The sequence below is a fragment of the Vanellus vanellus genome (genome assembly GCF_965231255.1).
Source record: "Vanellus vanellus genome assembly, chromosome: Z".
NCBI lineage: Eukaryota > Metazoa > Chordata > Aves > Charadriiformes > Charadriidae > Vanellus > Vanellus vanellus.
Window position 1 is genome coordinate 84,497,115 of NC_138908.1, and position 27,451 is coordinate 84,524,565.

A 27,451-nucleotide genomic window follows, 5' to 3' on the forward strand; every position below is an offset into this window, starting at 1 on the left:
CCACGGCGGGTAATAACGCCACACAGAAACACACACCCCCACGCACACACCAGCTGCGCTAAACCCACCTCACTGCTACAACCCGGAGCCGCCACAAGCGTTAAGTGGCGGTGACAGACCCACGGCTGGACGAGGCCCTCTCGACCCCCGCCCGCCCCGGGACGGCAGAACGTCGCCCTGAGGAGCTACCCGCCACCCCCCTGCCCCGGCCCGCCCTACCTTGGGCCTGCTTTTGCCGCGGGCCTTGCGGAGGCCCCTCACGGCCTCCGCCATGGCCCCACGCTGCGCTCCCGCCCGCTGCGGCGCAGCGCAGGCAGCTGCGGGTGGTGGCGGAAGGGGCGGGGCCGTCCCCACCGCCACGGCACTCTCGGCCAATCAGCGGCGCGGCAGGTACGGGAGGGACGGAGGGACACGCCGAGTCGCGGTGCGTCGCCGCAGTACGGGCCTGGGCGGAACTCGGGGGTCTGTGGAGCAGTCATGGGGCTCCTCCATCGCCTGGGAGGAGGCCAGGCAACCCTGTAGCGAGCTGGAGGCAGGTCAGGCTCCTCTATAGGAGGAGCCAGTGTAGGGGTCTGTGGTGAGGCCAGGCTCCCCTATAAGTATTTATGCGGAGGTCAGGCTCCTCCACAGGGGCCTGGGAGGAGGCCAGGCTCCCCTATAAGGATCTATGGGGAGGCCAGGTTCCTCCATAGGGGCCTGGGAGGAGGCCAGGCCCTCCTATAAGAACTTGTGGGGAAGCAAGACTGCTGCCAGAGGGAATGTGGGATGGCAAGCCAGGCCCCTACTGCTCAGGATGGGCAGTGTGAGGTCTCCTGCCTGCACTGTAGGAGGACCTGGAAGCGCCATTGGAGCAGGGCAGCCTTTCCTGAAGCACAAGAGGCTGCTTCAGCCACACCAGGGCTGCTGGCTCAGCCTGGGGGGCCAGGCACCACTGCCCCTTCGGATCCCAGCCCCGGCACCCACCTGTCCCCAGAGAGCCATGGATCGAGCCCCACTGGGAGCAGAAAGTGACTTCTCCCAGTCCCCAGATGGATGAGCCCCCACAGACCTCAGACCCACTTTGCAGAGGACATAAGGAGTAGCCAAGGAGTTAATGAACTTGAACAGGCCATGTCTGCTCTATTGGACCTTGTACTTAGGGCTTGAGAAGCACATAGTACTGGCCGTTATAGCACCTGCCTGAACTTGCCTGTATTTGGAACTGCAGCAAGAAGTTCTCCTGTGAACATCCTTTATGAATAGGTTTTCTGTTTTCTTCTAAGTTACATTACCTCAAAGGACCAAAAAGGGAGAGGACCATTGAACTCTGCCTGAAGGCAGGGTGCCCGGCATCTGAAGGTATGTAAGATATACTCACTATCTGTATTCCTCTTCTTATTCTGTCTTATTAAAGTGGTTATTTATTAAGGCGTTTGTTAGCTCGCTCTCTCCCTGTGGGGCACCCCAGAGAGGGACAGCAGGAGCTGTGCAGACAACAGTGCTCCAAGAAGCTGGCACAGCAGGTCTGTAGGGAGGTCAGGCTCCTCCACAGGGGCCTGGGAGGAGGCCAAAGTCTTCTGCACCCCTTAAAAGACAACCAAGCAAGGGAAGTTACTGAAGATAGAAAGCCGATTCAGCACTCATGGGCACACAGACTTGCTTCCCAATAGCTTCATGTCTGGAAACTCTTCTTCCAAGCCAGGGTTTGCTTGGCTTTAGGCCTATTCAAAAAGCTGATGTGTTCAGAGTTAGAACCGGCACCCCTATTTTGGGGTGGCTTCTGTGCATTTAGTGAATGTGCAAGCCAAGTTTCAGCCACAGTGGGGACCTCTGCATGCAGAAAAGCCTGACATCATCTAGTGTTCTTAGGCAGCTGAAAAATCCCAATAAAGAAATGATGCAATGTATTATAGGGTAGATACTCTTCCAGGGGAAACAGCTGTGTGTGGTCTGCAGTTCATGGCTAATCACAAGTACTTGTTCTCATGGCAGCCTTTCTTGGTGTGTTCTCTCCCATACCTCTCATTGTACTAAGCAAGTACTGAATTAAAAGCTGAGGAAGAGCATGGTCTTTTAGGCATCCTTCCAGGAGAGGCCACTCAGACCACCCAAACATCCTAGGGTGCTTTGAAGGCATATCAGCCCCAGACCCAACAGAAAGTGAACATGACAACCTTTTTAAAAAAAAAAAATAAAAAAATAAAAACAAAAACAAAAACAAACATATCCAGCACATGAGTCTCAAAACTTATTTTTAAAGTTTGTATTTAAAGAACTAAGACTACAGCAGGCTCCTTCAGAAGAATATTTGTACATTTGTACATAAAAAAAATAGGACAACTGGTTCCTTGGCATGTGCACTTTGCACGGTTCATTCTAATGCAGCAGGACAGATGTTAAAGCTCACCATGATCTTCTCTGCACACGGAAATACAGTAAAAGCCCTGGGGACTGGTGGGGTTAGGCACACACTGACGTCATGCAGATTCAATTTGAAGAACATCATACAACTAGCAACTCGTGTTGCTCCAAAGTTTGTCCCCCGGCACCAGGTTTAGACAGCTCAAGTGTGTCGAGGTCCCCATGTCCTGCATCCCTATGTCCAGTGTCATAAGGCACTGAGGAGCAGTTAAGCAACATTGCACACAGGGACTTCAGAGACACCAGCAGCCTTGAGGCATGTGAGCTTCTGAATCAAAGCCATAATCAGATATGTGGTAACAAGAAGGGCATGAACTTTGAGGAGACCTGATTAGGCAATGAGTTTCATGGCTCCAGGCCAACATTAGTGGCAAAGTTTGTTTCCAGTGGTGCATAGCCAGAATGAGTCCAAGTTCAGGGATTCATAGGAGTTAATCAAATGGGGGTCTCCAGAGCCTACCAGGGACAAGCTATACCATGAGCCTAAAAAAATGCAAGCCCCTCATTGGAGGGGCGGTTGGAAGAGCTGACCGACTTTTCAGATGCTCAGCAACGCTGTAGGGTGTGGGACTTCCCAACAGGTTTCTGGCAGCATATCCCCTTGCTCGGTAGCTGTGCTGTGGATTGCTGCACCAGACAAGATGCAAATCAGCTTCCAGTATTGGCGCTTAAGCCTGGAGCACATCTACAGCTAAGCTAGACACATGGTGTAACCATTCCTCTAAGTAAGCTTCCTGAGAGACAAGACTGAAATTAAATCTAAATTACAAGTTAAATCACCATTAATGAAAGACTTTAGAAACAGGCAAAAGTGTAACTCATGGGATACATATGCCCTGAACACAAGCCAGCATGCCCAAAGCATCACGCAGCACTCCCCTCAGCACATATGACCTCTAGTTGTCTGAAGCATGAGAGGCTCAAGCCTCTCCCACATGGCTGCGCTTTAGAAGACCTTCAAAACAAAAACTTCTACCGATGCAGAAGATTGCCCTGTGTCCAGGTCCATTGCTTATATTCCTTTTCTTCTCCTGAGTGTGAAGATGGGATGTCCATCCAAGGAGTTTGCTGATCAAAGGCACGTATTTTTAATAGGCACTTTCTGAATGTACAAAAAATTTTCAGAGTCCTCAAATACTTTCTTAAAATGGAGAAGCACTTCAGCTCTGTGTGGCTGGGAATAACTGGAAACATCAACTTTGCAACGCTGGCCAGACCAACAGTGTCTTCTGCTTGGAGAACCTACAGAAGAGGATTGACGATGTCTAAACCACAGCTCCAGCTCAGACAAGCAATGGGAGGGCTGACATGATCATCACTCCCAATGTCATCCCTTAACCAGTGGCCTTTCTTTGTCCACTGTCCCTCCTCTGTGTAGCTGCCTCTCATATTAAATCCTTTCTTCATCAAATGTGAGTACTTACAGTGGCTATTAGTGATGTATCAAGCTGTAGCCATCAACTGTGGCATAATCAGCCTCACCTGAAACACAGCACAAAAAAAATTAGGTCTGCTCATAAGAAGTGCTCATTATGAGAGTTCACACAGGACAGAAACACCCTGCAATGGCCACGCGTATTAAAGGGATGGGAGGTGGGGGTGAATGAAGCTCAAAGATATGACTTGATTTGCCCAAGAGCCAAAGCAGGACCTTCTTTTATTGAGTCCCGCTGCAGTATCCCATCACTGCAGTGGCACTGGCAGTGATACAGCTCATGCTTCTGAAACAGAGAAGGTCCCAAACTGCAGAGGCTGGTGGGATCCCAAGCTTAGACATCCTTAAGCTTCAGAAATGCCTACACGGAGGGCTTTGATCAGAACTCCTCCTGTGTGAAACCTTGCCTCCAAAGTCAGCACTCAACTTCCCAGCATCTTCCAGTGGAGACTGGACTTACAGCAGGAGCTTCACCTAATGCAATCCTTTTAGAGAGACACGATGGGGAAGAGCAAGAGCAGAGAGAGCCTCTCTGGGATCAGAAGCCCCATAAAGCAAGTAACCCACCTGGCGCGCTGGTCGGGGTAGGTAGAGGTCCCCTCCTGCATGGAAGGAAACAGAGAGCTGAGGATCTGCATGACCACAGGACTCCTGTTACCCTGCACTCCCCAGCTGCCCTCAGAGAACTGGAGGGAGGGCAAGAAGTTTGGCCAGCCTGGGCTTTGTGGAGACCTGGTACGAAGGCATGTCATGGTGGGCTCACCACCGACACCCTCCTTGGCAAACACGGGAATTGAAGCTGATAGGGTGGGCGAGAGGAAAAAGTAACCAAAAAGTACTAAGTTGGGAAAACGCTCACAAGTGAGCCTCAGGGCATGCCTTTTTGCATGCCTCTGCCTAGAGTGAGACATCAGGAAGCCATAATTGGACGTGACTCCTCTCCCAGTGTGACAGCCAAAGTGGCATACTCATCTTTAGCATGAGTCTTTAGCCCTGAATCCTCATCTTTCCCCCAGCAGAAGCATCCTTCACCCTGTCCTCCCTGCCCAGCTCCTGTCCCGGAGGAGTGAACTCAGCTCTGCTTTTCTTCCCTCTACCCGCACACGCTTTTAACTGATCCATCTCTCCTCAAATAGACAGACGATGTGGAGAACCATGCAGGGAGGCCCAGAAGGTTTCATCTTGGTATCAAAGGATGCTCTAAAAGGAAGCTCAGATTGTTCCCAGAGAAAGCAAGACATGAAATTCAGTATTCCCCAGGCTATCTTGTTTTTCTGCTGAGTACTGCAGCTCCTCGCCTCCATGCAAAGGACTTCTCGAAGAAGCTTGGTACCAGAAAAAATGAGCACACCCTCACCGCAAGCACTTTCAGAATAATATTCCCACCCATGAGAAGGGAAAAATGACCCTAAAAGGGGGAATGGAAACGTCTGACTGGGCTTGAGGGAGTCCTTGAAGAGCTTACAACAGGCAGCACATTGGCATAACTCCTGCTGTGGAGAGTGTTGGACTACATGGCATAATTTTTTTGGAAAGCATCATTTGCAATAGCAATTGCAATTTTACATCCCTTACCTTGATATAGCTACAGGAACCAGGCTTCTCACAGAAGCTGCATTTCTCTGTGTATTGTAGTAGTTTTCATAAGCAACAGGAGCTAGGAAAAGTTAATGATAGTAAAGTACAGACCTTTAATAACCACAAACTACTTGTCAACGCCAACATTCACCTGCTATGTCTTTCCTCTCTCTGGGAAAATGCCTGATCTTCAGGGGCTGGTGATAAGTGGCAGAGACTAGTGCTGCATGCCAGTGAATGAAAGGAGGGATGTTGCAAAATCAATGTTTTTTGCATCCAAACTTGCTGGTCAGAGCAGCAGCCCCATAAGGAGTACAAGGAAGTCAGCACTACTTTGTGAGATTGTACTGAGCTCTTACCTGGGGCCAAGCTTCCAGTTTTGCGTAAATTTACAAAAAAATCAATGTCCTTCTCAATGCTGCACATCTCTAAACTCTTGCGGATTTCCTCGTATTTCTGCAAAAGGGAAATAAAAAACATTTCTATACATCAGGTCAAAACCCAAGAGGTTTTATTCCAATCATTTATCACACGGGGTGAAAGCCCAGTGCTCAACCAGGACACCAGCTTCAATGGTAGGGGAATCATAGAATCACAGAAGGGTTTGGGTTGGAAGGGACCTTTAAAGGCCATCTAGTCCAATCCCCCTGCCACAAGCAGGGACCCTTTCAACTAGATCAGGTTGCTGAAAGCCCTGTCCAACCTGACCTTGAATGTTTCCAGGGATGGGGCATCAACCACCTCTCTGGGCAACCTGGACCAGCGTCTCACCACCCTCAAAAAATGTGGGAATTCCAAAGGAAACCTCATCTGCAAGAGCTCTGGCCAAAACCTACTGCCCGTACACTCATGCTGGTGTCTGGTGGCTGATCAAAGGCCACAGCCCAACTCAGACATAACACAGCCCAGTGCACTGGAAAGGAAATTGGGCTCTGCTTTCCAAACAAAAATGAAGATTTTCATTTGACGTACCTCATCATTCTGGACGCAGTCCTGGGAGAGCTGGTTGACATGAAGCCAGAGGGCGTTGCGGAAGTAGTTTATCCTCTCACACTCCTGAGTCTCGAAGAACTGTAATGACACAGGCAAAAATGCCCTAACATCTTTAAAACAAAACCAAATCTCTTTATCCTGAACGTTTCTCATCCCCAAGTATCACCACAAAGATGACTGTCCTCAACGAGGAGCAGGTGGTCTCCTACAGGTCTCCTGTAGGAAAGATGGAAAACATGAGTCCTCCAGCTTGTCTGGAGAAGAAACCGCCCCTCTACGCAACCAGGTATTTCAAAGATGAGCGTTAAGCTTGGGACAGTCTGCAGGACCAATGTGGAAGGGGTCACTCAGCACACCCCTACCTCTGGGAAGACCAAGCCAGCTTCCTAAAGGCAGTGGATGTTCCCTGGGCACCTCGAGGTCCTGCGGACCCAGCTCACTTCCCTCCAGAGGAAGGGAAGAACCCCTCCAGGGTACAGAGCAGTAAAAAAGCACTGGGGATGTGTGAAAACAGAAGTGTATTGACTGGTTGGTCTTCTGCCTTTCCTGCCTAGCCCTTTTCCAAGCAGGTTTAAACCCAAGTCTTTTGAAATCTACTGTCTGGTATACCTCAATTTCACATGCCTTTACGCACTTCCATGAAAGATAGCCTTTCATCCCAAGCGTATATATGCACTTGTTATCAGTTATGACCTTTGAAACACTCCAAGGGGAAAACCTGCACATGATCCATCTGTGGAACTGAAACTACTGCTTCCCACACTCCACCATCAGAGAGGCTTTTGGAGGCCCCAAACACCAAAAGCACACCAGCACCGAGACACCAACACACACCACACAAAACAGACAGCAAATTTCATTTCAAAAGGAAAAAATAAAACAGAGGCCTGATGAGAAGTAGCTTGGGAAAGGATCAGCACAGGTGGGAATGGGAAGGTTGTTTGCAAGCTTCCAGCAGACCTGGGATAAAACCTGGATCTCTGCAGTCCCTGTCCATCCCTCGGTCACAGATCACAGGCAGCTGCAAGACATAAGTCAGCAGCAGAGCAGCTGCATGGTCCTCTCACCACCAGGTCTGGACTTCCATGGCACGTGCTGGAAATCCTTGCTGGACTACTTCACTATGAGACGGTCTGCTTTAGGCTGATACAACCACTTGGAGGGATTCCCACACTACCACATGATCCATGAGATACGAGGCGAAGGGCTCTTGGTGCATGGGGATGGCTTCACCCTACCTGTGTCCTCAGCCCACCACCAGCATCTGCTGCAGTCATATAAAGTCTTTCAGAGTATCAGAGTCTGCTGGGTGGTATTGCAGCTACAGCACGTACTGGCCTCAAGGTGTGCAGAGGTGACCATGACCATGACTGTTCAAGACGATGGCCACACTGGTAATGGGCAAAAATGTCACTACTTTTAGTGCATTGATTCTGTCAATTTTGAAAGGTGGTGGAAGAAAAAAAAAATAGTGTAAACCTTGAAATGATGGGACCTTGGATCCAGAAGCCAAGTGTGAGACCCACACAGGGTTAGCTGCAACACATCCTGCTGCTCCACCGCCAGGGGAACACACAGAGAGCAAATCTGCACCATTCCTGACCCTCACAGCAAAGGATGGACATCCAGTGGACCACAGTGCCACACAAAGGTATTTCAGGGCATTTACCTCACAAGCTTTGATGTGCTCTTTCTGCCATTCTTCCCGGATCTTCTCCAGTGTGGTAACACTCTGCTGGTAACTCCTGTCTGCAAAAGAAATCACATTGTCATCTGATTAACATTATTTAAAAAAAAAAACCTTCACTAGAAAGTAATGTGTGAAGTCTGAAATGGATGTCACGGAGAAAGCAGCCGTAAGATGTGAACTCAGCTGTAGGTGGGTATTGCAAGGGGACGTGGAGCCATACAGCAAAGCGGAGGGTCAGGCAGTGGGGAAATGGTGGGAGTAGCCTTGGTGGGGCCATGCAGGCTTCTCCAGAGCAGGCGCCCACCTCCATTATCTTGACCATGTCTTTCTGAGGAGGACAAGGAGCCATAGAATCACAGAATGCTTAGGGTTGGGAGGGACCTTAAAGATCACCTAGTTCCAACCTCCCTGCCATGGGCAGGGACATCTTCCACTAGACCAGGTTGCTCAAAGCCCCATCCAACCTGGCCTTGAACACCTCCAGGGATGGGGCAGCCAGAGCTTCCCTGGGTAACCTGTTCCAGTGTCTCACATGGCTGACCGAAGAGCTGGATCTCGCCCGAGAGCCATGCCATGGCTTCATAACCCCCTGTCCCGGGAAATGCCCCCCTCATCGTCCAAGCACTGCACTTCCACACTCACCAGAGTCCTCCAGAGCTGATTTTGACTGAGCCAGCTTCAGGAACAGCTGCCAAAAAAAGGAAAGAAAGGTAGAGAGCGCTGGTGCATCACCAATGGCCCTGCAGCCCAACTGGGGAAAATCACCAGCCCTCCCATCTCACCCCAAAACCCAGAGCTGGGAGAAAAGCCATGGAGCAGGAGAGCTGCAATGAGACACGCCTTTCGCCCCCTGCCCCATGGCCACTTGCCTCTTCATACCTTCTCCTGCTGCTTCTGAGTCACCAGGTTGGCATTGCGGTGCACAGCCTGTTCCGCCTCGTCCTTATCCCTGCAGCGCTGCTCGTAGAGCCGCTTGGCCTAGGAGAGCCACCAAACGGGGCAGGAGCATGTCAGCAAGCAACAAGATGCAAATACAGCTCACATGAAAGGCTTTGGAGGAAGGCACAGCCTACAAATGAAGAGGTGGGCACAGGCTGCCAGCAGAGCAGGGGACAGCACGCAAGATCCCAGATGCCCTACTGCTTGGGCAAAACCGACCTCACAAGACAAGCTGCTCTTCGTTTGGGATGAAAAGCTCATGGCAATCAAGTCCACAACACCTAAATCACTTGTATCCAACCCTTCAAGGCTACCATCAGCCTGGCATACCCTTCAGTTTTTGTAAGGACACCCTGCATACCCCTTGTGCAATGTTGGGAGTTGCAGCAGAGGAGGAAGACCCTGGCATTTAAGTCTGCCCCAGCACCATGCGTGTGCGTGTTAGCAGCATTAACCCGTACAGCAAGAAACAGCAGCACATTTGCTTTACCTCCATGGTCTTCTTGTACTGCAAATTCCTGTTTTTGTGAATTGCTTCCATTAACAGCTCTATCTGTGGAGAGAGCAGACCCAGAGTCAGCACATCACTGACCATTGAAACTTCAGGGTGGACTACATGGCTTAGGAAAGGAAGAGGCATGGACCAGATTGAGATGGGTTTAAGGGCCTTTGTCCACCAAAAGCATCTTCACAAAACCCATCCTTTATGCTTCTATCTAAGCCTCCACTTGTGTATGCAAAGGAGCTCTATAAATTAAATCCTAGCAGTATATAGTACTGTATCATCTCTGTAGGATCTGGCAAAATTGGGAAGCCCATTCCCCTCTGCTAGGTCCAAACCAGCCCCTGGTTCTAGCAGTTTTCCCTCATTTTCCAGACAAAGGAATCACAAGTCAGAAGTTAAAAAGTTTTAGCAGACCCTATGGAGATCATACAGCACTATATATATATGCTTTAGAAACACCCCTGGTTGAGGCTGGCGTCCCTGGAGTTGAGCCCCTGCTATCGCTGGCCCCAAAAGGCACCCAAAGGAGAAGACGCGGCAGTGAGAAGAAGGAAGCCAGAGGTTGCCACACAGTTTGCCAACACAGTTGCAACACATAGGAAAGAGCTCGGGACTTCCCAGCAGTGGCACGGAGGGGGTTGAGGCACTGAAGGAGACACTGGCCAGGAGCACCCCATCGCTAGGGCAGGATCAAAACCCTACGGCGAAGACGTGTGCTCCCACAGTGCCTGACCTTTTTGCGATGCAGTTTTTGCTTTTCCCTGAAGTCCTCCATTTTCTTTGCTTCCTCCCGAAGGGTTTGCGCCAGCTGGAGGTGACTTTGCCCCACATTGTCTATCTCTGCAACAAAATACAATTTAAAATATATAGATACATATTCTATAAAGAGACTCTGTTGCTCAAGTCAACTGTTGTAGCTGAAATCAAACTGGCTCCCGATCATACAACCCCTTGCAGAAACCTATAAAAGCAGCAGCACTTTTGAAGGAGCCTCTGAGCAGTGCTTGCCTATGTAAGGAGCTATTCAGAATCAGTCCTGCTGGGACCTGCCCTTCAGTTTAAGAAAACTCCAATCAAGAGAAGTTATTCAAATGAGCACAGTCACATCTCCCCCTGTAAGACACGACTTGTAAATTCCCTGAAACAAATGGTGAGAGACAAAAGACAGGCGAGGCCCTCTGAGCCTCACTGAGGAATGTCTCAAACACTGGCAAGGACTTTGTGATACGGCTGTAGCCAAGGAATGGATAATGTGTAGTCTGGACAATGTAGGCCTTGTGCTCAAAGAACTGACAAGGCTAACACCTTCTTATCTCATGTGGCCCAGGAGAAAAAACTCATCTGGACAGCACAGGTTGCGTCGGGGGTGGGGGGGAAGTCTTGTGAAGACAAGGCTTTCTGCTCAACTTGTGAAGCTTGTTAGTTTCTTTGTTTTTGAGGCCACCGTGTCTGATAATGACCTTTGCCTCATTATCCACGAAATGCATATTGAAGTTCACACCCCTGCATATGCTAATGAAGATTATTGAGATCATGCTAAACATACATGACTATAGGACTCGTCTCTCCACCCAAATCATGCTACACATCACCTGGAGGAGAGAGAAACCTGAGCATCGTAACAGCAGAGTGGGTTGTACTGATACCATGAACATAAAAGGGGAAAATAAGTGCCCCTGCAGACCTCTTTTTTTCCCTGGAGAGAGACTTTTTTCCCTGGAGATCCACAGAGGAGCACTCCTACGAACCAGAAACCCCCGTTGGCTGGACCAACACTGGAACCACGACCAGTGATCTCTTTATCTCTCCCTCTCTCTTTTTTTCTATCCCTCTGTTTCTCTTTCTTCTCTCTTTTTCTTTTAAAGTTAAGAACATAACACAAGGCATACCTTACCACTTGCTATAATTCATGGTATAATTTCTTATGTATCTGTTGTGAAGTAACACAAGCATATTTTACCACTTGCCATACTTTGTTTTACCATTTGCCATAATTTGTTATATACCTAACCAATTTATGTGGACGTAGTTAAGACATATGTTAATCACTGTGGGAATCTAATAAATGTTTTTATACAGACCTTGAGAGTTGTCTCACCTTAGTCCACACTTGTTGGGAATTTGCGAATCTGAGTCACTTCCCCCCCTCTCTTATGAGTGGGGCGTGTCACCCCCTCATCCAGATGAATTCAGGCACGTTCCAACACCTCGCACCATGAAGCGGCTGGCTGAAGGAAGCGTTGCCCCAGGCTAGCACACAACCAACTTGGGCCACCAAAAAACTAATGCTAAAAAAACATCAGGCACATCTTGCTGAAGGCGAGCGGCCATACCATGAAACACCACCCCAGCAACCTCATCAAAGGAGCTAAGCCAAACTGCAGCTCACAATTCAACCCCCAGAGCTGTTTGAAACCCGCAGCTATTAATAATTAGCTGCTGCAAGGGCTGAGCCTCGTTAGGGAGGTCCACCGAGGGACAGACCAGCAGATAAATGCGGCATAGGATAGCAGAGTGCTAGCCTTCAAGGTATGGATGCTGCCTGCCTGTACCCAGCGGGCTGTGACACATGGCAACGAAGAGACAATGTAAGGTGGTGGCCAAAGCATCATCTTTTAGATGCTCCAATTAGATTCATAGAATCATTTAGGTTGGAAAAGACCATTAAGGTCATCAAGTCCAACTGTTAAACTAACACCACCAAGTCCACCACTAAACCATGTCCCTCAGCACCACGTCTATCTATCTTTTAAATATCTCCAAGAATGATGACTCCACCACTTCCCTGGGCAGCCTGTTCCAGCGCTTGACAACCCTTTCAGTGAAGAAATTTTTCCTAATATCCGTCCTAAACCTCCCCTGGCACAACTTGAGGCCGTTTCCTCTTGTCCTATCGCCTGTTACTTGGGAGAAAAGACCGAACACCCCCTTGCTACACCCTCCTTTCAGGGAGCTGTAGAGAGCAAGAAGGTCTCCCCTCAGCCTCCTTTTCTCCAGTCTGAACACCCTCCAGTCCCTCAGCCGTTCCTCATCAGACTTGTGCTCCAGACCCCTCAACAGCTCCGTTACCCTTCTCTGGACACACTCCAGCACCTCAATGTCTTTCTTATAGTGAGAGGCCCAAAACTGAACACAATACTCGAGGTGCCAATTACTGCGTATGTATGTGAAGAGAGCAAGGCAAGCCAGTCCAACAAGCTCCAGATGATCTTCCAATGCACAGCCTCTGATGTACAACACAGGCATGACTTCTGAATTGCAGCCAGCCCCAAAAGCCTAAGAGATCCCCAAAGGGATGCCTCATGGGTCCCCTCTCTCACCTGTGCCCTTGAGCACCCCATCCCAAACCCCACCCACTGAACTGAGCCAGGTCAGGAGGACAGCCTATGCCTGACTCCAGCATTGCACTGTTTTGGAGGATTCTCTGCTATTTTCTTCCCAAGAAGTTGCCTGCAGGCTTTGACGCTGCCAAGTATCCTGGCAAACACAAAGAAGAAGAGTTTCTTACGTTGCTTGAAAACATCCAGGGATCTCTTCAGCGTGCTGAAAAACAGGCAGAGCATTAAAAAGAGTGGGAGAGCACAGCCAGGCGCAGGCATCATCAGAGCTCCTCTCCCAAAACAGATAGCAAGTCCCTCATTCAACACCAGCCAAAGTAGCTTGAAGCAGGTTTAGTTACCCTCTTTACACCTCCAGCCTTTTCCCTCTTGGTGAGTGTAACACAGCTTACTTGGTTTAAGATCTACTTTACATGTTTCTGAACATTGGATGCTATTAAAAATTCCGAGTTTCATGACAAATGTTTCAGGCAACCTCCTAAAAGTATCATTTGGGACATATGAACACCTTCTACGTGGTGAATTGGCCAGTGGTTGGAAATGTAGGGAACTTATGTCCCTCTTAATATTGCATAATAAAGATTTCACAAACATTTTATCTGACACCTCAATATAAAACTGTAAATAAATGATCAGAGAATATCAGACCAGGCATGTGTAAAGTATAGAAACAAAGCAGAAAGCAGAAGGTGCCAAGGATCACTGGGGAAATGGAGACCTGCTCAGGGTCTCCCCCTGTGGGGTGGTAACATGCTGGGCTTTGAAGATTTGCTTGGTTTGAGTCAAGGAATTATCTGTACTTCCCTCTGGCCACAAAACAGTAATGAACCCAAGGTCTCATCATCCTTGACCTTCTGCTGAACCACCAGCCCACATCTCACCTGAGCATCTACAATGCTTTGGTTAGTTTATGGCTGGTGGGAACTTGGTGGCGTCAACTTGATTATTGGCAAAGGCCAGCCCAACTGTGCATTGTTCATTCACAAGAGCGATTTCAGGTCATCTTCTAGTACCATCTGTTTTGTCTCTTACAGCCCCCTTCCTTCTCCTCCTCCCTTGTTGCCCCAAGTAAGGACAGCCATAAAGGTAAAACACACTCAGGACTGTGAACTTACTTCAGCTCCGTCTGTCCACAGGGCTTCTTCTTTGACAAGTTAATGAGCTCTTTGCCATATTTTTCTTCTATAATCGCCCTGTTGAGGAAAGAGAGAAATTAGATTAATTTCTCATTTCAGATACTTGTTTGCAGCAGAGGCCAAGACCCGCTTTTAACACCTTCCCTATCTTCTGACCTGCTGCAAACCAAGTATGGACAGTTGGCTGAAGGAAGACTGTTACTTCCAGTTACCTAGCAGCCTTTCTAGTGAAAAGACTTTGTTTTGCTGTGTCTGTCATCTCAATGCATTCCTCTCTCCATCTTTCTGTGGCCAATGGGTGTAAGGACCACATTGGCAGGAGGTGGAGGACTAAGCAGCCAGTGCAGCTGGTGGCTAGTTACAGCCAGGTGAGTCACCTGAGTAGTTTTTAGCTCAGTTTCCTATGGGAACAAGGCTTGTGTGATCACACATTTTCTGCATCTCGGCCAGCAGCATCTGTTGGTCCATCTGCACAAAGTAGTTTTGAATCTGATTTGGCTGGTTTAAACCAAATGTGACAGAAGGGAGCCACCAAAGACCACTCAGCCACCATACTTGCACCCCAAAGCTCAGCCAGGCCATTTCAGCTATTCAGGGCTTTTTAAAATGAGGCAATAGGTACTCTCTCCTGTCCCCCTCTGGTCCTTAGGGAGAACACCTGAAGAAGAGGCCACATCTTGTGAGGTAACAGAAAAAACACCTTTGAGAGATCATATTATCCTCTCTTCTTGGAAGAAAGAGTGGGGGATGGAAACAAAGCCTATGTGTTGCAGTCTAAGAACAACCAGCTTTCTGCAGTTGCTTTGAAATCTGTACACATAACCAGGACTGGACTTTGTAGGTCAAATGTAGATATCTCCATCTGGGCAAGCCGCCCTATCTGTCTTCAGTCAGTGGAGAGAAACAAGTACTGCTAGAAGCTTGCATTATAGGGTCTACTGGATAAAATAAATAGCTTCCTAAAATTCCTTCATCCCTAACGCAGAAGCCTATGTTGTTGATTTCTAGAGTTTGTCAGTGGGGTTCACCTAACTGAACTCTTTAAAAACTCCAAAAGCTTGTAGGGAAATGGAAAAAATAAAGGGGTGGGGGTTTTTTCCTCTATCTAACAACATTCCCATGAACTTCCTTTTGAGACAATGCATCAAATCCAACAGGCATGTTCTCCGTGGCTAGGACTGTGTAACAGCCATGCTGTACATGGAGAACTGGGCCATGTTCAGAGAGGGATGCCAGTAGCAAGTCAAGGTCCAGCCTCTAATTTCCTCATGGCTAGACACTGGGAACCTACACCTCCTTCAACAGCAAAGAGGAACGGGACAAAGGGTTTTTTTGCTGCCACAGATGAGTGGGACACAATTCTCAGGGTTCAGCAGATGGTTCCTCCAGTAGCTGAAAAGCCCAGGTTTTCCTGAAACATGGGAGCCTAGACAGATGTAGGTGCATCAGACACTTAACTACAGGTTCTCCTCCTCTTCATCCCCATTACATTTGTTCCAGGCTGTTTTGTACCAAGTTTTGTATTCAGAGGTTTGTTTTCTCCATTTCTCAATACCAAAATTACATTAATTCAGGGTTGTTCTACAACACACTTCATATTTAGCCATTGCTAACCAGGTGAACCATAAAGTCAAAATACATGGCCATACCATCTCAGTTGTGCCTTTGTGGCCACTGAACTTCTACTTAGGTCATATTCTTTGATTAATAAATGCACTATCTAATGCTACTACTTCTTTTTAACATAAAATCTGTGGGCTGTCCATAATGTACAAAGAAAAATTAAGAACAAAGCCATGCCTCTCCTCTGCCAAGGCCTTCACCTAATCTTCTGAAAGCTGGACTGCAATGTGAAACTCATGGGAGAGCAGGCCACCAACAGCTGCAAACACATCAGTACAGATGTCTGGCAACATGTAAGACTGGAGTATTAAACTGCTCCTGATTCCTGTTTCTTTTTAACAGACAGTTCGAAATGTGGGCATCAAGCCCTGGGCACCATCGCTGCCTCACAGCTGGGGACTCCTGGGCATGGGCTTCATATCACAGCACCAGCCATGCAAGGAAAGGACAGTGTAAGAAAACAAGTTTCTCATCAGTCAAAATTCAAAGGTGTTTTAACGTAGTGGACAGTTAAATGCAGCAAACCAAACCAGGAATACAAAGCGTAGAATTAGTGCCTCTGCCTTACATCCCAGGTTCAACCCAACCCATTTGCAGAGGCAGCTCCATACCTTTCCTTCAAAAAGTCTTCAAACTCTTTGCAGTTCTTCCTGCCATCATTCAGATGTTGAATGATGCTGTCATAGCCAACTGTGCTCGTCAGATCCGTGCTCTGAAAACACAAGAACAGGAGTCACATCCTCATCAGTGAAGTCCACGGCCAGTGCCACCTCCAGCAGTATTTGTGCAAGCGGCAGCTCAGCTGGGAGCAAGTGTGCAAGTGCCTCTATGAAATAAGATCATTTTCTTTTAGGGGTGGGAGAGGCTCCAGAATGAGAACAGTGGTAGCAATTTGGGACAAGGCACTTCCAGGACTTTCCGTAAAACAGAAGAGCTCAGTCCTACCATATCCTCTTGCCACCCCCTGGCCTAAGTACAGCTGCACCCACAGCACATGGCATCTCCTCCTAGGTGCTTACCTGTCAGCTCTAACTTAATGAAATCAAACAATAAAAACACTCCAAGTGTCTAGATATAGCCTGTCTTACTACTGCTCTTCCCAGTTTCTGCAGACATGGAGATGGATCTTGGTTATCATTGACTTGCAATATTCTGGGCATCACCCTCATGTCTCACTGTAGGAGCCTACATCTGGGCTGGAAGTGAATTTATCAGACCTTTCTGCACAGGATCACTGAGCTATGGGCTTCTCTCTACTGCTCTCACAGTAATGTATGGATGCACCCAATGACCACTGCTGCAACAGCCTTCTCTTTGGCCTTGCAAAAAGCACCACTGTCCCACACATCAATTCAAAGCAGCACTGCAAAGATCATTTCCCTAAGTACCAGATCCTTCCTCCACCACTGCTGTATGCTCTCCAATACATCACACAGGGCTAGCTTCTTCACTCCCCACAAAACATCACAGCCATGGAGAGGTCCTGCCTCCATCACCCATAGTGCCAAGTCCAGTCTTCCAACCCAAGGCTCTGAGCCCCACAGTGCCACTCACACTTCCCATAGACTTCTGAAGAATCACTGCTTTCCTTCAAACTACTTCTTAAAAACTTGTATTGTACTGATGCTTATTAAAAATAAAAATAAAATACATACAGCAATGACGTAAGTGGACTAGGAAAAAGGTTGACTAACTCTACCCCATTCTTTCCTCATATCCACTTCTGGCAGCACCTTAGGACAAAAGATGGATTTTTGCCCTATGTCTGTTGAGGATTTACCACCCTGGAGACCTGGGCCGAGAGCAGGGCTCCTAAGAGCTACAAGAGTACAAAGAGGGATGCTCTGACCATGAGCTCTCCTTCTCTGGAAGACACCTGAAGCAGAAGCAGGCAGCTGAGCAGAAGGTGCTACCTGTTGTCTTCTGCAAAGAGGACCAGTCGGTGTTGCATGGAACGGCACATATGGCAGAAAAAAATATAAGGAAAGAGGCTGCAGAAAGGAAGCAATGGTAGGAGCAGACATGAAACTCAGGGCAAGGAAGCAAAAGGCACAAATAGTTATTAAGAAGCCTGAAGAGGGATAATGGCAGGATGGAGAGATTCAGGAAATGGTTTGAAGCCAGGGTGAGAGTACACAGAGAACTGGTGTGAAAGTGTGGGTGGAGGGGGATTTCTCAGGACTTTGTATCTGGAGCAAGAAATGAGGAGAAAGGGCTAGTATTTGTGATAAATGAAGGATTTAATCATGTGGGCTTTCCTGAGGAGTCAAGGACTTGAACATCAGTGGCTAGAAAACAAGAAGTGAAGCAGACATCTGGTGGACTGGGATCTGCAGGAAATCCCCGGGTATCCCAGGCCAGCTTTGCTCCGTCCATGGCATGCACAGGAAGAGAGGACTGTGAGAAGGACCCAAGAAGAAACCAAAACAACTTGTTTCTTTACAAAGGAACATTCGTCCCTCCAAAATGGGCTTATTACTGCTAATCCCACAATGAGTTCTCAGTTTGCGTTGCGTCTTTGCTAACCGGGTCTGCGAAAAAGGAAACACGCTTGCACTGAAGTCACTCTTCATCACAGCCGCAAAACACAGGAACGTCTTAATTTGACTTCCTATCCTCGGTTTCAAGGGAAAAAAATGAATGTTGGTGGCTGCCAGCCCAGGCAGGACGGAGCAGTCTGACCCACGTCGCCGCGTGCCAGGAGGCATCCGAAGGCTCCTGCATCCCGCTCTGCTGCCTGGGACACTCAGGATCGCTGCACCAGGGGAAAATTTGGGAGCATCCCTCAAAAATGTGGACTAAATTCTTTTATTTTATCACTCTTCCTCCTCCAGCACAAGGATTTAATTCCAGCACGTATGTATTTCCTAAGCGCTCAAGGCTGGACCAGACCTCACAGTGCAAACTGTTATACAGAACATGGGAGGTAACAGAGGTGGTGGAGGTTTCCAGAAGAGCTGCTGCCAGGCAGGAGGAGCTCCTGGCCCAGAAGGAGCTGAGCAGGGTTGTATGCCATGAAACCAGCCTTTGCAGCATCTTCTAGGCATATCTTGGCATGGAAAGAATAAAAGAACCAGCGTGACTGCCTATGGGACGTCCCAAAGGCAGGGCTGCCAGGGAGCAAGGAAAGAGGAAAGCCAGCAGGGCCAGTACAGAGCCATGGGCACAGAGGAGGAGATTTAAAGACACAATAAACTAAGCCAAAGACAGGTATGGAGGATGGGGAGTCGCACCAAGCTCTCCCTGACCAGAGGGAGGCAGGAGGATGAGCACCTCTCCTCCCACCCTGTAGCACGAGGCTGTCCTGGTCCTCCCCGCTGGGTGGAGATCTGAGCCCATGTGCTATTTAGAGGACAGCCTATGGAAACTACAAACAGATGATTTCAAGGTGACAAAGCAGCAGCTGATGCTTCCCAAGGCCACACGGCTCAGCAGGATGTGCCCCCCCTTCCCCACCCACTGTCTGGGTTGGCGCCATCCTCCTGACGGACTCGCTGAGGAGAAGGAATTTGTATGCTGCTTGTGATGGTTTGGGTTTTGTTTGCATTTTTAGCCAAAAGAGGGGCTAAAATGCTCGAGAGGGGATCTGAAGTCCCATTATGACTTTGTGTGAGTCACAGCTGTAAAAAAAGCTCCTGAGCTTGACATTTCCATCTTCTACCCCACTTTACATGGAAACCCCCCTCCATACACACACCCTACGAAACCAAAGACATGGGGGAATCACAGAATAATTTACATTGGAAAAGATGGTTGACATCATTGAGTCCAACAGTTAACCTAACACCACCAAGTCCACTACTAAACCATGTCCCTCAGCACCGTGTCTACCTGTCTTTTAAACACCTCCAGGGATGGCGATTCCACCACGTCCCTGGGCAGCCTGTTCCAAAGCTTAAAACCCCTTTCTGTGAAGAAATCTTTCCTGATATCCAGTGTAAACCTCCCCTGGTGCAACTTGAGGCTGGTTTATCCTGTCACTTGTTACCTGGGTGAAGAAACTGACCCCCCCTTGCTACACCCTCCTGTCAGGGAGCTGTAGAGAGCAATAAGGTTTCCCCTCAGCCTCCTTTTCTCCAGGCTGAATACCCCCAGGTCCCTTAGCTGTTCCTCATCAGCTGTGTCCTCCAGACCCCTCACCAGCTCCGTTGCCCTTCTCTGGACATGCTCCAACACCTCAATGTCTTTCTTGTAGTGAGGGGCCCAAAACTGAGCGCAGCACTTGAGGTGGGGCCTCACCAGTGCCCAGTACAGGGGCACAATCACTGCCCTGGTCCTGCTGGCCACACTATTCCTGATACAGGCCAGGATACTGTTGGCCACCTTGGCCACCGGGGCACACTGCTGGCTCATATTCAGCTGGCTGTCAACCAACACCCTCAGGTCCTTCTCCCCGGGGCAGCTTTCCAGCCACCCTTAGCCAAGCCTGTAGCACTGCATGGGGCTGTTGTGACCTAAATGCAAGACCTGGAACTTGGCCTTGGTGAACCTCATACCATTGGCCTCGGCCCATCAATCCAGCCTGTCCAGATCCTGCTGTAAAACATTCCAGCCTCAAGCAGTCTGTCCCAGCCTTCCCAAAAATGAAAAGTTTGGGGCACTGCACTGCTCATGGACCATGGCTTGCAAGATTTTTATTTGTGCAGGCTCCTCAGCCTTATCTGCTTAGAGAAACCCAGCAGGAGCTAGATGACTATTTTTACTAGTCAGAAACACCATGCAAAAATAAATAGTAGTGCTGTTCTTGCTCACAGTCAGTACAGCCTCAAAATCAGTCAGGGTCCTGCAGAGGTTGCTGAGACCAAGAGAAATGCTTGTGCTGGTGCCTGTAGAGAGCAGGGTGAGGAGAGCAGGAAATGCTGCAAGAGACTGCAGTTCCTCCTCATCCCAAAACCAGGTAGGGTACAACAGTAAAGACAAAACTTATTGCAGGGAGGAAGAGAACTTGCTGCCAATTTACTCACCTGAGAATGGCAGCCTGTGGAAAGCAGCTTTTTGGTTAATAATTTTCCATTTGAAGTTTCTTCTCCCCTGTGCCAAGACCACCTACCCCGCTCATCCCAGAGATGCAGAAAGCAATCATAAAATCATAGAATCATAGAATGGTTTAGGTTGGAAGGGACCTTAAAGATCATCTAGTTCCACCCCCCTACCATGGGCAGAGACACCTCCCACCAGCCCAGGTTGCTCCAAGCCCCAACCAACCTGGCCTTGAACACCTCCAGGGATGGGGCAGCCACAGCTTCTCTGGGCAACCTGGGCCAGTGCCTCACTACCCTCACAGGAAAGGATTTGTTCCTCATATCTCATCTAAATCTCCCCTCTTCCAGTTTAAAACCATTCCCCCTCATCCTATGGCTCCTGTCCCTGATCAAGAGTCCCTCCCCAGCTTTCCCAGAGCCCCTTTAGGGACTGGAAGGGGCTCTAAGGTCTCCCTTCTCTTCTCCAGGCTGAACAACCCCAACTCTCTCAGCCTGTCCTCCCAGCAGAGGTGCTCCAGCCCTCTGATTGTCTTCGTGGCCTCCCCTGGACCTGCTTCAACAGGTCCGTGTCCTTCTCATGTTGGTGGCCCCAGGAATGCACCGTACCGCCTCCATGCAACTACTTCTGCTCACAAACCGCACCTTGTTCCTTTCAGACAACAACCTGAAGATTTCATAACGCTGCTGATAAACTCCACCGAGCCTGTCCCTGTTTCGAGAAGGACAAGCAGGGGTAGGGGGAAGTGAAACGGCCCAGCCAGCATCACATCGCGAGTCATCAGCTGGGAATGAACCCAGGAGCCAGGGGCTGGCAGTCCCCTGTCCCCCGACAGCAGGGACACAGAAAAAAAGCAGTTTGTCCCCAACCAGCCACACGGGGCTAAAACAAAAAAATCACAACGATGAAGAAGAAATATAGCCCTGACCAAATACGGAGGTAGTGGTTCCTTTGCAGACACCGGTGCTCCCTTCCTCTGCAGCGAGAGGTGAAGCATTTATTTTCCCCCACGCTTTGTTTGTGCCATTGCAAAAAGAGGTGCAATAGCTCTTTCCTATCTGTTGGGGAGAAATATGTGATTTTGGAAAGTTTGCCATGTGCTTTGTTAGAAAATTAAATATGCCAGTGCAGCTTTTACTGCAGATTACTTGCCCAAGCCATGGATTGATTTAGCATCATCACTTTTTTTGGTGTGAAAAAATAAATATTTGAGAGTGGCTAAAAGATTTACATACCTAAACCATATTTTCAAAAATTGCTTGACCAGACTGACCTTGGTGAGAGTCAGCAGGTTTCAGTCTTCAACATTATTTGATTACTTTTTTTAATGTTTTAACAAATACTTCTTTGCAACGCACTCCGGAACACACTGCAGAGAGCAAGGCAATTTTGACTCATTAAAAGCAAAATGCCCAAGAATCCACTCTCCAGGTTGCAAGCTGTTAGCCAATAGATCAGAGTTAAAGTGCGCCTCAGCATTACCATAATTTCTATTTTTCCCAATATAGTTTTAGAGGATCCTCTGAGGACCAAATGATGAGACCCAAGGCCTTGCTCTTGGGTTATCCAAAATCTTTGGCAAGAACAGGCCTGGGGGAAACAAGGCCACATACCAAGAAAATTATTAAAGTGAAAGAAGAGACCTTGTATAGTGAAAGAAGAGACCTTGTATAGTGAAAGAAGAACAGCAGGTTGCAAAACCAAATGAAAACAAAACCCCACACTTGCTTAACTCGCGGCAATCACTACAGGCAGGGCAAGAGGAAACAAACATCATCTTTGGCGTATTTTTATTTTTGCACAGGTCTTTTGCAGGCAGCTGCAGGCAGCACAGGCTGGTGAGGGTTCGCCACATGAGTGGGGGCATTTGGGGCAGTGCATGTGGAGCTTCAGGTATCTCTAGCCCTTGGCCCTTGGCCAAGCAGGAGTGTGGTAGGATGCAAAAGAGCAACCCCTTTATTTAAGGAAATGTATAGAATCATAGAATGGTTTGGGTTGGAAGGGACCTTAAAGATCACCTAGTTCCAACCCTTCTGCCATGGGCAGGGACACCTCCCACCAGCCCAGGTTGCTCCAAGCCCCGTCCAACCTGGCCTTGAACACCTCCAGGGATGGGGCAGCCACAGCTTCTCTGGGCAACCAGTGCCAGGGTCTCACCACCCTCGGAGGGAAAAATTTCTTCCTGATATCTAATCTAATCTCCCCTCTTTCAGTTTAAAACCGTTCCCCCTCATCCTATCGCTCCCCTCCCTGATCAAGAGTCCCTCCCCAGCTCTCCCTGTAGCCCCTTTAGGGACTGGAAGGGGCTCTAAGGTCTCCCCAGAGCCTTCTCTTCTCCAGGCTGAACCCCCCCACCTCTCCCAGCCTGTCCTCCCAGCAGAGGGGCTCCAGCCCTCCCAGCATCTCCGGGGCCTCCTCTGGCCCCGCTCCAACAGCTCCGTGTCCTTCTGCTGTTGGGACCCCCCAATCTGGAGGCAGCACTGTGGGGGGGTCTCCCCAGAGCGCAGCAGAGGGGCAGAATCCCCCCCTCGCCCTGCTGGCCACGCTGCTGGGGATGCAGCCCGGGATGCGGGGGGCTTTCTGGGCTGCCAGCGCACATTGCCGGCTCATGGTGAGCTTCTCATCCACCAACACCCCCAAGTCCTTCTCTTCAGAGCTGCTTTCCATCCATGCATCTCAATCCATTATGATCTTGTGCTGAGACCTAAGAGCACGAGCAAACTCGAATGCAGAGAGCAAAGTTGCCGTGTGCTTTCCCGACATCATGAGCATCGTGCCGTGAACTTCGACAGGGACCAGATTCCAATTCAGGGAAAGACAGACACAGAACCCCACCAAAGGAACCGGAGCTGACGGGTTTAAAGCTAAATCATTGCCCTCATGAGGCTTGAGGCATAGCCTGGCTGCACAGCAGCTTATCGCCACAAAGAAATTCGGCAGTGACCATTCACGACCAGCCACGTTTCGAAGCTGGAAGATGCAATACCAAAAACGGCTCAGCTTTTTGGTGGGTTTGGTTATTTTTTAGACTTTGTCCCATCAATTGGAGCATCGGTCCCCTGGAGCCCTCCCAAAATCTCCCCTTTCCCATTGGGATGTCCTGACCACTGCGAAATCACTTGCTTTGGCAAAGAAGAGTTCTCCTTCCCTTTTTGGCTTAAGCAAAGTCATTTAAGAGGAAAAATTGCAGGAGGAAGTTTGTGCTCTCTTACAGCACTTAACAGCAAACCAAAGCCGGACGTGCAGCCCTCCACACCTTGTCTAAATTTGGGTTTTTTCTGCCCATCTCTCATTCCCCCCCTCCCTCCCCAGCCCTCACAACAGATGCATAGTCACCAGTACATGGTGCGGAGACTGCTTGGGGTGGTACCTGCCTTTTCCATGGGCCAAACAACCGCAGCGGGGCCTTGATCACTCCACTGAGTCACGTCCGTCACATTCACATCCAACCTCCACCCCAACCGCCTGCACCAGGAACATTTCCTCAGTTCCCCCTGACTGCGCTGGGTTGGAACACACAGGCTTCGGAAAGGAAAAAGCCAAGCAAAATCCTTGGCACCAACAACAGAATCGCAGAATCATAGAATCACAGGATCATCTAGTTTGGAAGGGACCTTAAAGATCCTTGAGTCCAACCATCAACCTAACACTGCCAAAACCCCCACTAAACAATTTCCCTCAGCACCACAAATAGTTTTGGACTCAGCAAGAACAGGGGATTATTCAGTAATTACCTGTGTTTGCAATACAGAGGGTCGGGCAGGAGTGAGCACCCCATGCAATGCCTTCACTCCTCCTCACCTTGGGGGCTTGGGGCTGCTCCTGCCCCGGTATCTTCTCCCACCAAGGCCCCTCCTCCAAAAAACACCACGCTGCAGCAGGAGAGGAACAAACCGTGCAGCGCTAGCTGAAGCCAGCCCCGCGGCGAGATCCTCTTCTTCAGTCCAATGTGCCAACCCAAGTATGACAACCATGTCTACTCAGCTCGCTGTTATTGCCCCCCACCCGGGGGATGCTGCCACCACCCTTGCATCCCCCCCTCCTGCACATTTGCAAAGCAGAGGGAGCACTCTGAAAATTTCCCAGAGAGGTTGTTGAAGCCCCATCCCTGGAGGTGTTGAAGGCCAGGTTGGACGTGGCCTTGGGCAACCTGGTCTAGTGGGAGGTGTCCCTGCCCATGGCAGGGAGGTTGGAACTCTATGATCTTTAAGGTCCCTTCCAATCCAAACCATTATATGATTCTATGATTCTTGGCAGCAAACAGCTGAAAAACAGCTGCCAGAAGCAGAGCAGGCTTTATTTTCCAAGCCAGGTTGGATATCTATGTGAGATTTACATACTTGACAGCACTACGCCAGAGAACGCGCTAACAATCCCGATGCTCTGCACTTACCCCCTCTCATCCCACAACACAGAGCAGCCCTGACCCGGTGCCTGCTCCCCCCCAGGGTCCCATGCACCTTCCCCCTGTCCCGCAAGACGGGAGCTCCTTCCCAGGCATCAGCTGGGAAACCCTGACTGCCACTCACAGACGGGGATTTTTAGCCCTGAAAGACAGAATCCTGTCATTTATTTTCTGCTTACTGGTCTCTGGAACAAATACCCAGCACACCAAGAGGAACTGAGAAGCCACAGCGCTGATGCTCTGCAGCACATAAGGGGCTCTTCAGCACTTCTCCATTCCCAAAAGCACAGCTCAGACTCAAAAGAATAAATTGCAGCTTTCCCCCGAACCATGGTGTTTCCTCCGCAGCAGCACACCAAGGGACACGCTCCTACTCCAGGATTAGCTTGTTATCAAAGGACTCTTTTGGGCCACGGTGGCTCTAACTAAGTTCACCGGTGACCAATTAATATTATCAAACCCTCAGCCCGACCCCGATTCCCTTCAGTGTGGCAGCTCGCCGGGGCATATTTTGGCTGCACGGGGCAGGTGGCAAAGCCCCCGCTCTCAGGACACGCGCGGGCAGACCAAGGGATGCTCAGACCCCTCAGCAAAGACACCCCAGGACCACAAAGGTGGCTTTGAAGCCAACTCCGGTCGGGGGTGACACCCCCCCACAGAGCCAGCTGTGGTTTCCCCCCCCCAGCTCCGGCAGGGTCCCATCCTGCTCCCCCTGTGTCCCCGCTCACCCAGAAGTGGTCCCTGAACCGCGCCTCCCGCATGCTGCCACCACCACCACGCTCCGCTCCGCCACCGCTGCCGATGCCGCTCCCGGTGCCGCCCCGTCCCGCCCCCCCCAGGCCGGTCCCCATGCCGCCTTGTCCCCACCCAGGCACCCTCCACGCACACACCCCCAAACAGCACGGCGACATCCACCCCACTCGCTGCATGGAGCTGAGAGCTCTCCGTGGGTGGGGGGACCGGGACGCGCAGCTGCAGAGAGGTGGGGGACACCAGGCATGGTATTGCTGCCCCATGGGGACAAACCCACTGATGATGGCCAAACCCCACCGGCCTGCACTGATGCACGGAGGAAACATGGAGCAGAGGGCAGGCAGCACGGCTGTGCAGTGCCATCCCCAGACGGCTTGGCCAGAGGTTGCCAGAGTATTTTGGGAAGGTTTCACCATACATGCCCTGTTCTGGTCCTTAATTGATGAAGGGACACTGCCTGAGATGAGACACTGGGTGAGAGACCCCTGAGTCGTTCTTAAAAATGATGAAAGCAGGTGAGGGACACGGAGATGCTCTGAGGGCTGGAGCCCCTCTGCTGGGAGGACAAGCTGAGAGAGTTGGGGGTGTTCAGCCTGGAGAAGAGAAGGCTCTGGGGAGACCTTAGAGCCCCTTCCAGTCCCTAAAGAGGCTACAGGGAGAGCTGGGGAGGGACTCTTGATCAGGGAGGGGAGCGATAGGATGAGGGGGAACGGTTTTAAACTGAAAGAGGGGAGATTAGATTAGATATCAGGAAGAAATTTTTCCCTCCGAGGGTGGTGAGACCCTGGCACAGGTTGCCCAGAGAAGCTGTGGCTGCCCCCATCCCTGGAGGTGTTCAAGGCCAGGTTGGACGGGGCTTGGAGCAACCTGGGCTGGTGGGAGGTGTCCCTGCCCAGGGCAAGGGGATGGGACTCGATGACCTTCAAGGTCCCTTCCAACCCAAACCATTCTATGTTTCTGTGAGACAGGACAGTGTGCTGGAAAGCCTGAATCACACCCGCTGCCCTAACCTGCTGCTTCCGCTTTAACACGGGGGCAGCTAAAGCAGTCCAGTAATGTAAAAAAAGGCTTTTTCTACTTAATTAATTAAGTGTCCTGAGGCCACTTCCACTTGGCAAATGCTTCTGGGGTTTGTATTGAAGAAACAAGGTTTGCATGAACTTTTCTTTCAGTGTCCATGACTGCCCTGGCAGCAGAAGTAGCATCACATCTCTGTTTCAGATCTGAAAGGTTTTGATCAAAGCTTTGAAGAGGTTTTAGCAGCTCCATTTGAACATCTGTTGGCTGCGGCGCAATCTGCCTAGCTGCAAGCACACCAAAAACTCCGAAGTGTGAATTCTGGAATAAATTTCCACGTTTTCTCCATCAGACGTAGCTGCGCTGGAAGGGCATGCTCTGGGACAGGCAGATAAGCCCAAGTGGGGTTGAGACACACAGCGAGGGAGCAGCGTGGATGAAGGCTTGGCAGGTCAGGGCAGCGTGCTCAACGGTGACCATCAGCCCCACCGCAACAGCCGCACATCACGTTCGGCGTCACCTGCACAGAGAGTGGGTGTTATCACAGCGCTGGCAGCCACGTGTCACGGGAGACCGTGCTGAAACTGTGCGTTTCTGGGATCTTTCTGGGGTTTTCTGAATGAGCTCTTCAGCTGATTTAGTGGGATGAGCCGGTGGAC

General features: G+C 49.8%; 2 protein-coding genes across 2 annotated transcripts in view; both read right to left on the reverse strand.

Moving 5' to 3' along the window:
* EPG5 (ectopic P-granules 5 autophagy tethering factor) overlaps positions 1–316 on the reverse strand; it is a 64,209-nt gene extending 63,893 nt beyond the window's left edge. The window contains exon 1 of the mRNA XM_082497820.1: positions 220–316. Coding sequence (XP_082353946.1) covers positions 220–273 — 54 coding nt within the window. The 5' untranslated portion in view covers positions 274–316. The remainder of the gene's footprint in view (positions 1–219) is intronic.
* A 3,211-nt stretch (positions 317–3,527) lies between these two features.
* Positions 3,528–25,783, reverse strand: PSTPIP2 (proline-serine-threonine phosphatase interacting protein 2; the record flags this gene model as incomplete). Its single annotated transcript, XM_082497178.1, has 15 exons — positions 3,528–3,642; positions 3,825–3,882; positions 4,403–4,437; positions 5,411–5,492; positions 5,773–5,869; positions 6,386–6,484; positions 8,076–8,155; positions 8,739–8,784; positions 8,976–9,074; positions 9,526–9,588; positions 10,274–10,380; positions 13,049–13,083; positions 13,994–14,071; positions 16,249–16,349; positions 25,751–25,783. 14 exons carry the CDS (start codon positions 25,781–25,783, stop codon positions 3,833–3,835), a joined length of 1,005 nt encoding a protein of 334 aa, XP_082353304.1. The 3' UTR covers positions 3,528–3,642; positions 3,825–3,832.
* Between the last annotated feature and the right edge of the window lie 1,668 nt (positions 25,784–27,451).